This window comes from Cavia porcellus, unplaced genomic scaffold, assembly GCF_034190915.1.
Source record: "Cavia porcellus strain 051 isolate PalLab524CR breed Dunkin Hartley unplaced genomic scaffold, mCavPor4.1 scaffold_26, whole genome shotgun sequence".
Taxonomy (NCBI): Eukaryota; Metazoa; Chordata; class Mammalia; order Rodentia; family Caviidae; genus Cavia; species Cavia porcellus.
The window spans coordinates 43725951-43739816 of NW_026947509.1; the positions used below are offsets into that span (position 1 = coordinate 43725951).

Below are 13866 nucleotides of genomic sequence, written 5' to 3' on the forward strand. Positions count from 1 at the left end.
CACATATAACGGGTTCATAGTTTCTAGATACTTTCCTACAGACAGTTCTGGAACTCTGGACTTACTCATAACCTCCTTAGGAAGTTCCTGATCAGATGTACACAGCGTCAGGGTCAGATATGAGATCACTGTAGTACAGTCAGCTCTCTACTTTCTCCCCTGTAGCCCATATACAGCTAATACAGACTTGAGATTTAACTAATTGAAAATGTCACAATGTAATCTATTAACTAGTGATTTCATACTGGGTTTTTTTTTTTGAAATTCTGTATTACTTGTACCCTTATACTCTTTTGGTTTTTTTCCTTAAAAAAAAAAAAAAAGAAAGAAAATGTTATCTGGTAAGCAAGCTACTTGTTTCATGTTATTAAATGAAAGGAAGTCTTTTTTCTGCAATCTTTTATCATGATCTCTTTATTGATGTTTTTAATATCAGAAATATTTCCATTTATAGGCTGACACTTAGCAATCAAGTTAATCTTGATTGCTAATTTTCCTGAACATTTCTTTTACATAAGACTGTAAATATAAAATTCCTAAAAATTATATTTCCTAATTATTAAATATTCCTATTTGGGAAAAATAGGAAAAATTTAATAGTATAAAATTAAAGAAAAATACAAATCACACAATATCTTATGATATTATTCTCTTTACAGGCAAAATATGTTTGTATAGTAGAGTAGTATAGAGACTAAAATAGAATACTATCAAAAATAGTAACATAAAATATTATTTTTTTGGTCTTTTTCATTTTTATCGGTACCAGAGATCAAACTCAGGACCACAGACTTGCAAGGCAGGCATTTACGCCACTGAGCTAAATCCCCAGCCCCCATAAAATATTATTTTCAATAATAAATTCTATTTAAAATGTAAAATGAAAATATCAAATTAAACAGTCCTGATGACAGGGGGCCTCCTTGCAGTTTAATTTCTGAAGTTTTGGCTTGTTGGGGCTAAAATCCTAGCATCGCCATTTATGGCTATGTAGCTGCATATATATCTGAGTGTTCAGTATTGTAGATAACGAATACTGTTATCTGTCTTCCCCATTAATGAGTCTTCATTTCCCATAGCATAGGCGGTAAATAGTAAATACTGCTGAATGCAAAAGTTGTACCCAGGACCCATTTCAACTGAGAAAATAGGTTTTGGGTAGTAAAATTGCAAACCGTATCTCACTTTGTTATGTTATCAGTTTTGGAAAGGAGTAACTTTACCTTTTACCCTCTTCTGTACATAACCTTGTGGATGTTGAATAAATGTAAATTGGCCAATTACTGGAGACTATATATAATGAAGACGCTCATTTGCCGCATTTGCGTCTGCCTAAGTGACAGGATCTTCCATGAATATTTAAAGAGCTGTACTTCTTACAGAGTTACAGTGCCCTGATCTACTATTTCCTACCATAGGAGTGGTGGCACCATGTGGTGTGATTTGGCTCCTCCTCTAGAGACCCATGGATCTGGTTCACAAAGAGGTGGGGGGTGGGGTGGCGCAGAGTCCACAGTGGTGACTTCTGCCTGCGCATCTAAAGATCAGAGCTGCCCGAGATGGTTTTTAACACAGATGTGGCGAGAAATTGAAAAGACTGGCCTGCTCTAGAGTACTCTGCTCATGTAGAAGCAAGAGCTAAGAAAGAAGGAAAGAAAGAAAAAGAAAGGAAGAAAATAAGAAAGGAAGAAAAAGCTTCTGAGAGAATCAGCTGCAGCCCAGCCCTCCTTTCCCCTAACTTCACGTCTCTCTAAAATTTATGTGATAGTGAGTACATGAATCCCTGCATTTGGGACACTTGGCGTTTGTAGGTATTTGTATCTTCCTTCACATGGTCTGGAGTGGATTGACATCATTCCAACAGAAGGAAGTATTAATGTTCAGCTTGTAGCCCATCTTCAGAAGTGTCTCATTAGTACAGTTCACCAGGGAACTGATCCGGAACAAGAACTGGGGCAAAAAGCAATTTTTACGAGGACATTTAAACAAGATCCATTTTCTCTCCTAATATTTACATGTTTTCCATGGGGACCGAGCAGGCCATAGACTCTCAACTATTGAGAGTCTCTGGTACCCATGAAGATTAAAGAGCATTATTTCGCATATAGACAGCAGCCTAATATACAGCTTATCTTTATTAAACTTGAAACAAGCTCCGCAGCTCTTTGATCTCCCACACCTGCGTTTCACTGCGTCGAAGCTTGCACTGTGCACTCATGGTGGCAGCGCATTCTCCTGTGCAGCAGGAGCTGCCCTCCAGTGCAATCAAACCCATCCATAACCTAGAAATGGGTCTCAGCACTGCTCAGACAATCAGGTCAGTCAAATAGCTAGATTTGGCAGGAACACCGAGGTGATTGTCTGAGCGCACCATTGATATTTAAAAAATTAAAGAAGCTATTTAAGAAATGTCAAAATAGAAAGTTGTGGGCTCCCCCCGCATTACCAAGTTGTATAAGATGCAAACAATTTTTGTAAGAACCTCGTGAAGAATATATAATGAACCTTTGATTGAATCAAAATCATTTTAAACAGAAAGATGTTTTTCAGAAGATGAGCTTGAGGTTCAATTGTAATCCTATTTGAGCCTAGAGACTTGGTATTAAAAAATGGGTTATGACCTGGTTTTGTTTTTCTCTTCCCCAAAACATTTTCCTCTCTGCTGCCAGCTCATCTCGGTAGAAGCAGAATAAGTTTAGAAAGCCATTATATTTTTATTGGCTAGGACACTAATGGAAGGCTCCACGACAACTCTATTTTACAGGCTGAAGACTTTAATTAGGCTGGTTACTGATCAGTTGTTGGGATATCGATTGTGTCATTTATCAAAGAGCCGGGAACACAGAAAAAAATTTTGCTCTTGTTGTTATTGTTAAATGAAAACGCAAGGCTGTGCAAGGCAAATCCTACCTGTCTGGCTTGCTGGAACCTCAGCTTGACCTGAGGAGGAGCTGCTGCCCTGGCTGTGTTTGGCCAGCAGTGTAGAGGACAAAGGGAGCGCACAGGTGGGGGAGAAGCCTGGATCTTCAGCAGCTGAAAACGCTTTAATTATTAAAAATGCATAAATAGAGTGTTTAACTATTTTGTTTCACTAACACTGAATTTTTAATAACTAATAAGAAAATATAACCTGGGAATAGTTGATATATGTTTATAATCTCAAGCACTCCAAGAGGTTTGAGGCAGGAGGATGGCAGGTTCAAGCCTAGACCTGGTAACTTAGCAATTTAGGGAGACTCCTGGTCAAAAATTAAGTACCTTTAAAAAAATTTAAGTGCTGGTAATATAACTTAGTTTAAAGGCCCTAGGTTCAATCACCACAACTGCCAAAAAAAAAAAAAGAAAAGAAAAGAAAAAAAATATATAATATGTATACATTTTTCAAGCCGAATTCTTTCCCAGAAGAGAAGAGCTTTGAGAATCACATCTGTGTTCTTGTTTCTGGCCTGTTTGTCTCACAAATGGTCAAGGGAACACTCTGAAATGACTTCCAAATTATTTACTTCCTTGAAACCTGTCAAGGAGGCAAATACTGTGAACCAGAGCAAACCCTGCTTCCTTGTGCCTCCTCCTCCTGAGAAAGCAGCTCAAGCTGCACCCCCCCCCCCAACTGCCTGCCTCCTGGTGCAGCGGCACCTGTGGAGAGGCAGCTTGTGGGGTGTTATTCTGGATATAGCAGTTTGAAGAAAACTGTGAATTTGTTTACAGACTGTTGGAATTACAAATGGGGTTAAGAAATGGGTGGGGAGGGGGAATAAAGAAACCTCAGAAGAACTACTGTCTGGCATGGCCGCCTCGCCTCTCTGAGCTCCCAGAGGAGATTGGAGGTGTCTGCAGTGGGCCATGCCCATGGCGTTCCCTCCGCAGAGCCCAGCGTGTCCTGGAGCATATGCGTGTATCTGAGGACAACACGTGGGTGGGAGAGAGGGACCAGCTGGCTGGCAGAGAAACACCATTGGCACGAGCTGCATTCTTGTATTGACACTGCCACAAGCTGTACTCCCAGATGGAAACAAATGTGAAAGGAGCCAGTTGTAAGTGCAGGGAGAGAATAATAAAGTTAATCCTCTTTTGTGTTGACTATCAGGGCTCCTAATCCTTCCCTGGTTTTTATTCCACATTCATAGATGCTGGAACTGATAAGACCATTTTGATTTTCCACTGCTGAAGACTTATATGCTAGAGACTTTTGAAAGATTATGCATAAATTGATCATTCTTTTCCTCTGCTTCTGTTGACCAAGTTAAAAGGCAAATGTGACTTTTATTTTTGTCCCCCAGGAGACTGCTGAGTGTGGGGCATTCTCCAAGCCTTGCTTTGAGAACTGTCAAAATGTTCTACCCGCCTCCAGCCGAAATGAGAGTGGCATATTACATTCCTTTGACAATTACAGTCCACAAGATAAACAGAAAGGTAAGAGTCTATCCATTTTCATCACTGCAAATGGAGTGAGAAAACACAAAAGTGCCTCTTTATTTAAAAAAAGCAAGGAGAAAGAGGAGTTAATTAGACTAAGTGCAGAGTTCTTTACTCTGAGCCATGAACACTGAGAAGGTGGGATAGCTGACTCAGAACCTGTGAAGCAGAATCCCAACAAGGCCTCCAGTTTAAGTGACAGCTTCTGTGCTTGGTGCCCCAAACACGGGGGTTATGTATAAAACAAAGCCATGCCTGGAGGATCAAAGATAGCAAACTGTTAACTCCTGCAACATTCCCTTAATACTGAAATTACCAAATAACTCTCTAAAAACTCTCCTGGATTTCTGTTAAATCATAAAGTGTTCATAACCTGGCTCCCAGGTTGATGCTGTGTTTCAGGCTGAGTGGTAAACAGTAAACGCTATGCCCTGAACGCTGTGGCAGCTGGAATGTTCTGGTTCCTAACTGACTCCAGGTTCTCTCAGTATGCAGTGGGGACCACATTTCTAATGAAATTCTACCTGTGAAGCACAGAGAAGTGTCTTCTTTGTTTTTAAAAAAATTATACTTTGGGTCACCAAGAAAATCATTTTATTATCCTGTATCTCTTCTGTAATAACTTTCATTTTTTGTATTGCCAGAGCAATACATATTCATGGCAAAAAAATTAGAGAAAACCAATAAAAAGAAAATTTAATATTACTCATGCTTCTATCTAAAAAGATTCTAATCAATAATATTTTATGTGTATCTTGCAAGTCTCTTCTTCATGCAAATGTGTGTACATAAAATGAAAGTAAAAGAAATTACTGTATATAGTGTTTGAAAAATTATTTTTTAATTAATAGCACATTACAGGCATCTTGCTATATCCTCACATATTTCATAATATCGCATTCACTACCATTCTACTGAGTGGAGGCAGTGTGTACAGGTACTCAACCGATGTATTTCAGACACTAAAATGTGGTCAGAATGCAACTACATAGGAACAGGTTCCCAGTTCTGGGATGCTCTGTCAGAATAGACTTGTAAATCTGACCACGCTTGCTCTAGAATTAAATTATTTCATCTTAATGGCATGTTGGTTTTTTTCCTCTGAATTCCTCCATTTTAGTAAAAGTAATTGTAGCTATTGCTATTTATTGTTTACTTTGAGACGTTCCACTGAATAGTTGACATACAAGAAGCAAGTAATGTTATGAGCCTCATTTTACAGTTGAAAAAGCAGTCAGAAAGAGTTAAATAATTGACCCAAGACTGTACCCACAGAGCCTGGGCTCAATTCCACTGTCTATGACATAGAGTAATCTCCTAACCCACAGCCCTGAGTCCTGCCGATCCCCTGAGACTGTCCAAATTCTTGCACTTGATGCTAAGGATGCCCATTTGGAACTCATTTGGCATCCACATAAAGAAAGACTGTGTCTTTGTTCCCTTAGCAAAATTCAACATCTTCTTGACAAAGCAATATTTTGTGCTAAGACCTTAAGTTCAGTAGCAGCAGAGTCAGGGTGGGTCAACAGGTTTTCCATAGAATGGGGCAGGCAGCCTTCTGGACACTATGCCCCTGTTGGGATGGGAACACTGAAATATAGATTAAAATACCTCACATTTACATAGGGCATAATATGTATTGAAATGAATCATAATTTAACATTTGACTCTTGAACAATAGGGTGGCCCAGTGACTAAAGTTAGGGTTTTATTTCTAATGTCGCCAGTGACTCCCAAAGGAACACTGGACGTGTCGCCTCCATCTCCATTCATTTTCACTACCGATAGGGTATGGATGCAGAGGTGATAGTGAACATATTTTAGAGGACATTGATACATCAAAACACGGGGTATTTCTAGAAAAAATAGAAATGATTAAAATCGTGAAAATATGCAACTAGTTAAAGTGCAAGGATACACCCAGAATTTGGCCCAGGCGGCTGCTTTTCTTACTCCTGAGACCTAAACCCAGGAAAACAGCTTTCGTATCATTGAAAAAGCCATCAGCTGCCCCAAATGTTTCCAGTTTATTTCCTTCCCTCTTCAATTTCCCAAGTCAATATAAAAATTCTAATATAGTTTGTGAAAAGTAGAAAAATATCTCTTATTATTTCCTTATGGATCTGTGATGCCACACTAGTTTATAAGAATTAGGCTTATCAAAGCATAGATTCACTAAACTTCATGTTAGAGGCCAGATAAAAGTCTCTTACTTTTCATAGAAACCTATTGACTTAGAGGCAAAAATATTATTATAGCAGAAACAATAAACATAATCCCCTATGGAAGGATATCACAATCATCTCCTCTTTGTACCAATGATCTTGAAATTGGAGAACTGCTGCCAGATTCTGAGTTACAGCACCAGCTATATTGATAGCAGACCTCAAAATCTCGTAAGTCCCGCTACGAAGTTTTTAATCACCTCCATTATAAAGATAAGATTACGCTGATGGAATGCAGTGTCTGGTAAGGACAGGAACTAGTACAGTCAAAATATTAACTTTTTCCTTCTCTTGTTCCTTTCTTTTGTGTATTTAAAACTTCAGTGTTGATATTCTGCATTCCATCTATTTTTTAATAATAGTGCATACCACCCACAGTTCACTGGCTATTTTGTTTTTTATTCCTGTCAAGCCGTTACACAGAAAAGGCATTTTTAGAACTAACATTTGTAGAAATTGTAACGTCAGAAGATTCCTATTTGTGTTGGAGACTTGCTAGCAGTGCCTGTGGTGTAATAAGTGTGGTGCTCCAAGATAGTCAGAAGCATGGAGGTTGTGTCCCATGGGGCTACTATCAAATCCTATTAAGTATTTGAACGGTAATGAGAACACGACGGTGCATTTCCTGAGGATGCTTGCTGGCAGGTCTCAGTCTCAGCACAGGTCACCTCCGGCTGTTAGCGCCTCTCCTTCCATTGCTCTTCTCCCCTTTTGTGCTCATCTCTTGCTTCAGCGCCACTGCCCCAGTCAATCATGGCCCCAGGTCTCGCCGGCAGCACTGCCAAGCAAGGCCTTTTCTCCCTACCTCACATCAAGTGTGTTGCTTCTGTGTCGTGTGCCACTGAATGCGGACTCCCTGCAGGAGAACATAACACCATAACTCTTCCTCATGCACATCCTCCTGGGAGCCAGTATGTATCCACCCCTCGAGAGCATGGGCCGACTCTGCTGTGGTGCCGAGAAATCAGATTACACTTTCCAGTGTGACCGGTATTTATGGGAGCCCTCCTTTGTGCAGAACACACTATCAGGAATGCAAAACTGAACGCGCTGCTGGTACTGCCTTCAAGGGGAATCAAAAGCAAGGCTCAGCAAACTGCCTCTCCTTAACAAGCCAGATGGTAACTACCTCAGGTTTTGCTGGCCATTGGATCTGTTATAACTCAGCTATGCCACTGTAGTGCAAAAATATCCATAGATACATGATACCAATACTTAAACAAATGGTCACGACTGAGTTCAGTAAAACTGTATTTACAAAGTGTGATGGTGGACTTGTTTTTAGACCAGGTCCATAACTTGCTGGGTCCTTGTTTAAAGTCAAATCTGTTTTACCCATCTTCATTAATCTGGCCTTGACAGGATGGATCCCACAAAACAGAGCATAAAAGATGGTAGTTAGCCATCAATGAAGTAATTAGAAGGCACACTGTATATACATGGAAATACCTTGTATACTCAATGAAATACAGAGATGGTATCTGTAGGTAACAAGAATTCTAGACTTTCACAATGATCTAAGTCTGAATGAAGACACTGAATCCAGAGGAAAGAGTTTCTTAGAACATTTGAATGTTGTTTAATACTGTACTGATATAGTGCCTTCAAATAAAATTCTTATCTTTGCACCTATAAGCACTTATAAAACTGGATAAAGCCCTATGGACATGGTAAAAATTAAAGTTAGTAACTGTAGTGAAACTCAAAAATAGTCAAAGAAAAGGCTGCATAAAGGAAGGAGAAGAGAATGAGGAGGAGAAAGTTATATGTATTTTAGTAGGAAACCTACAGATGAATAGATGTTAGCTTGCTAGATCAATGAATGTATAACTATTTGCAAAGGAAGTGTGCTATGGATTTGGAAGAACTTTACATAATATTAAGTAGTCCAAAAACCTATAATTTTAGGTGGATAAATAAAAACAGTGAATGTGTGTTTATTAGTCACAACACAGCCTGGTAAGGCTTTGCAGAAGGGTAATGAATGTTCCAGGGGACTATAATCCATACAGTGATCAAGGGTCCCAAGGAACCTTCCATTGGTGGCTGATGATCTCCTAGCACCTTGTCATTTGGCTTTTGGATATTAGTTGGAAAAAGAGAGAGGTTGGAAATGGAATTTATCACAGCTACTCACATTCCATTGGCAAGACTAGCCTAGGAGTGCAGAGGACAGAGAAATGGTGTCTAGCTGTGTACCCAGGAAAAGAGCCTTCTCTGTCACTGTTACAAAAGCTCTGACAGATCCCAGCAACACCACGAATTTCAAGAAGGTATCATTTGAGATGGGCCTTGGGGAAAGGGTAAGATATTAGAAGCTAGGGTGGATTTTGCAGTTAGATAAGCAAAAACGTTGAGGCTGGTAAGCCCAAGGATGTGGTCAGGGAATAATCTATCCTCTTGGTCAGCTAATGTGTAGCAGGAAAGGTAGCTGGCTGCCAGCAATGCAGTCCTGTATTCTGAAGGCAACTGTGTGTGCAACGTCCCTGTTCTTTTCTGTGTTAACCACAGACAAGTGTGGAGGATGGGGTCTGAGAGACTGAGGACAGAAAGATTGAAGCTAGGAGAAAGGGTGTTGTCCCGATGTGTCCCTGGTCCCTGTACGCAATACAGTCCTTCTGCTCTGCTTCCTTTCAGCAAATCTCTGCCACCTTAACTACATCCACACCACCAATCACTGGATCACAGGGGTGGAAATAGAAGGGGCAGCCCTGCTGGCCACCCCTGTCCATCACCCTGCTTCTCCCTGCCACCCACTCATCAGACCTCCTGCTTCAGAGCCTCATTCCCAGGGACAGGTTAGCCCAGTCACCACCACCCCACTTCAGACTAGTGCCAGGCAGAGCTTCAAGCAAGCCCGATCAAGACATATTCATCAGGGTTTTCCAGGAAGCAGAACCAGCTGTTGTGTGTACATGTTTATGAATAAATAAAGATATTGATTATAAGGAATTAGCTCACAAGATTATGGAAGCTGACAAGTCCTTAGATCTACATGGAGAGTCAGAAGCTAGAAACCCAGAAGAGCTGATGACGGAGCTCTGGTCTGAATCTGAAGGCCCAAGAACCAGGGAAACTGGCGGCGAGCGTGGCTCCAGCCAGCAAACCAGAGACCCAGGACGAGCAGTGTTTCAGTCCCGTGCAGATGCGAAAGGAAGGTGACATCCTGGTCCCGTGCCAGGGGAAAAGCCACCCTTGTCCTACTCAGGCCTCAGCCCACCCACATTAGAAAGTGCAATCTGCTTTATTTGTTTAAATGCCAGTTTCACCCAGAAACTCCCAGCATTATATAAAAACCCCCAAAACACTCACGTTTCCTGTAGCAGTTCTCAGTGATAGAGATTTCCGTCTTACTCCATGAATTAAAGACACACAGGGTCCACTTTTATCAAGTATTTCACTTGAATAGACGCAGAGTAGAACTCATTGTTTAGGGACTAACGCTTGATGTTGACTTAGCGCTCTGTGTTGCCTTTTATTTAATCTGTATAGTTGTCCAATGAAGGTATTTTTGTTCCCCTTTAAAGATTAAAAATATTGAGGCCAAGGGAAGTTGAGTGATTTATCCAAATTCACATAGCAGTAGGAGCCAGGGCAGAAACATGGTAGATTCACTCCAAAACTCACCCTCTTAACTCAGATATTCTGTGATGCTTTTCATAAATTACTGTTAGTTTTATTTATGTTAAATGAAATAATGTACTTACCAACAACGGTGTCTGATACACAAGATCTCAACAATTCTTACTTATTCTTGGCCATAGTGATATTCAGGGTACATATTATTTTTCTAGTAAAGTAAATAACCTGGGGCCAGGGATATAGCTCAACAGCGCAGTACCCACCTGGGAAGTACAAGGTCCTGAGTTTACTTCTTGGGGAAAAAAGAAAAGAACCTGGAAAACTATGTGCTTATATTAAATGGAAAAACAAAGATTCAAACACCAGTTTTCTGCTTGCCTGTAAACCCTTAAACCTAAACACTTCTGTTATAGCAAGACATAAAAAAATTTTTCATTCAAACACATCTAAATAGTGAGTACAATCTTGTTAATAGTGATGTCAAGACACAGAAGATATGGTTGTATTAATCTTGCACAAATTACAAGTCATGAGTACATGGCCCCTTCCTAGGGGAAAAGATATAGAAGTCAAGATGTAGAGACCTGATTGGCCAGAGTTGCCAGGAGTTCCCTGCGACAGACACACCTATTAGCAGGTGCACGCAGGGAATGCTCCTGGAATACCCATTCTTCCTGCAGTTCAGGGTGAGGTGTTATTTATCGCAAGCATGGTTTGTGTGTTGATTAACACTGGGTCTGAGAGCTACACTGAAACAGACCCAGGCTCAGAACAGGTCCTCCTGCGGTTCACCACAGCCTGGTTTGTGCTTGGTTTGTAGAGCTGGTGCTGCCCCATGATGAGTGGGCCAGGGGTGAAGCCCCTCCCTCCCTGCCACCACATCCTGGGCTGGAAATGGGCCTTGAAGATTACAGCCACAGGTATGGATAAAATGATGTATGGGAAATGTTGGGTTCTCTGGGAAAACTCAGTGACCTGATTGTGTTTCTTTCTGGAATGGGAGTATCACAGTATCTAGAATTCCTTGCCAGTAAGAGCTTCTCAGATAGCTTAGATTAGCTTAGACTGCTCATATTTTGCTTCTCGAAATTTAAGACTCATCTTTACATTCCTAAAATTTTTAAGAAAATGGTTGAATTTTCTTTGACAAGTTTGAAAAACTTGTAACTTGTAAACTTGAAAACTTTGAGTAGTGGAACTCAAAGAAAAGTTATACAAGAAGGCATAAAACAAAACAGAGAAAACATAAAGCTTAGGATGGGTTTTTATTTTTCTTCATAATTGGCCAACTCTAAAGATATTTTAAAAATGGATGTTCCAAGAAAGTTAATGAAATCTAAAAATTAAAGCAATACCATATAAAATCTAAAATATTGGAAAGGGCACTCAATATAATGTCCATTCTGTAATAGAAACTAAAGAATCAATCATTTTTAGAATCTCACAAGCATGAGGGAGGGAGATTTGCTAAGCATATATACTATTTGACTAGTGAAATTCATAGATTTTGTTCTGATGAGTTTTAAAAATCATTAAATTGTCTCTTTGCTATTTTCTGTATTTATTATGGCTGTTAAGAAACTGTGTATTTTATTACACTGTGTGTCCCATGACAATCCTGTGAAATTTCTTCATTTTTCTTTCTGCAATGCTAGTGTCACTTCCATTATAATTTTTAATACAATCTGCTAAAAATAAAGCAACATAACAAGAGTGTAGCTAACTCTATTAGACAGAAGCCTGTATGTGTGTGCATATAACTACCTTTGATTTTTGTATTTTTTAAATCAGTTATCTTCTCAAATGCCAATTTCACAAACTTGACACAATTTCATAATCAAAATAATGTTCTAGATCAGTATCTGTATAGCTTCCTTTAAAAGAAAATGAGAACATATTTATTTATTTATTTATTTATTTATTTTATTTCCATTGTTTGCTTCAATCCAAAAAGGCAGTTTGTTGGTATCAAAAAGGCCCATGTTTTTAGTAAGCTCATGCATGCTCTTTGAGCATTTATCCTGTGTATACAGTATTGCAAAACCATTGGGATGACACAAAGCTGAGTAAGATAGAAACCCTGCTCTCAACAGGCCGGGAGACCAGTAGGCAAAAGCAATACTGAGATGGCAATGTCCAAAATGATTCTTAAAAGAAGATGTAACAGAACAATCTGGGCATGTGAGACGAAGGACAGTGCGTCCAGGTACAGGAATCAGGGGAAAGGGAAAAGTAGCCTTCCTGGAAGTAAGCACATGATGCCCGGGGAGAAGGTGAATTTCAGGGGGAAGGGCAGGTCAAAGGAATAGGACAGAGTGGGAAGAGTGACTTGATCTGTGTACCCCGCAGTCTGGCTGACTGGCTGGCTGGTGATGCCACTGTGAGCTCTAAAGATGGCCTGTGGGACTCCAGTCGCATTGCAGGGTGTGAACAGACAGCAGATCTGGGGTCGCCTGGGTTTCTGTGGGTATAACATGAGCTGGGTAAGTGGAAGAGGCCACGGGGGTCCCTGTGGGTGCTGCACTGTGACAGGGACTGGGGCTCTGGCGAGAACCTGTCAGGGGAGAGGGCGGCTCAGAGAGGAGGCAGGAGGCATCGCCAGCGTTTAGCAGGGCTTCATGGCTCCTTCACCATCTGCACAGGTTTCCTCCCTTCTCTTTCCATAAAAAGTGTTTCTCTGTGATTCTGGGAGTACAGGTCCAAGCCTCTATGGCCGCTCACTGACGGAAAGCCAGCTGGTAACCCTTGCACCCTCTCCTCCTAATCAGCTGTGTGTAAGCTTCTGTTCTCACTGCCTTACTAGAAGTGCTCCCTTACACTTCCACAGTAATCTCTCTCCAGCTGAACGTGTGGCATTTAATCCCACTGCCATCCTCTTCTGCTCCCAGGATTTGGTCATTATGCCATTCACTCCCTCTTCCATTCAAAGTATTTCTGGAGCTTTGAGCAAGACCCTGCATGAGGTGCTAAAAGGTATTGAAAGCAGCCCTGCAAGTGGCCAGTACAGTGTCCAGTTAAGAAGACAGACACGCTGGTAACGCACATGCAGCCTGCAAAGCCTTGGGAGCAGAGTTCCATGGGAGCCCAGCAGAAGGAGCCCCTGGCCCTGCCTGCAGGACTGAGGAGGCCTGCCCTGGAGGTGGAGTGTTCCAGTGATTTCCCAGAAATGGAAAGGAGCCTGCCAGCCAGCAAAGTGGTGGGCAGATCGACTTAGGTCAGAAAACCCAATGAAGGGAGAGAAGAACACATCCTGTGTTCAGTGTGGCTGTACCATACGGCACCCTGGGAGAGAACCAGTGGCTGGGACGCTGTCTGCTATGTTCTGCAAGCTCACTGTGTCTGAAGAACAGCGGCAAGGCACTAATGGGTATCAGACCCATGGATGCCTGGAGCAGTTTCCATGTTGAAGGGGGAGCCATAGACCAAGAGATCCATAGACTCAGGACCAAGGAGAGGAGAACAGGGCGTGGGCCAAACGTGAGGAGGCATGCGTGGAGAGGAAGGGGCGGTGTGATACTGTTGAGATGGAAGGAGGAAATCTCAAACCCTGCAGCTCACCCCTTCCCAGGATCCAGTGACCCATATCATCCTGCATTACTCAGTGTTTCCTGGATAACCAATAGCAACCAGGCCTTGGATGTGT

At 41.2% G+C, this 13866-nt stretch overlaps 1 protein-coding gene across 5 annotated transcripts in view; it reads left to right on the top strand.

Annotated features, from left to right (window-relative positions):
- Nucleotides 1-13866, top strand: part of Pard3b (par-3 family cell polarity regulator beta) — a 990158-nt gene that overhangs the window by 592030 nt on the left and 384262 nt on the right. For all 5 annotated transcript variants that reach the window (XM_063236623.1, XM_063236627.1, XM_063236624.1 and 2 more), the window contains 2 exons: nucleotides 4281-4413; nucleotides 11044-11143. In XM_063236623.1, coding sequence (XP_063092693.1) covers nucleotides 4281-4413; nucleotides 11044-11143 — 233 coding nt within the window. The remainder of the gene's footprint in view (nucleotides 1-4280; nucleotides 4414-11043; nucleotides 11144-13866) is intronic.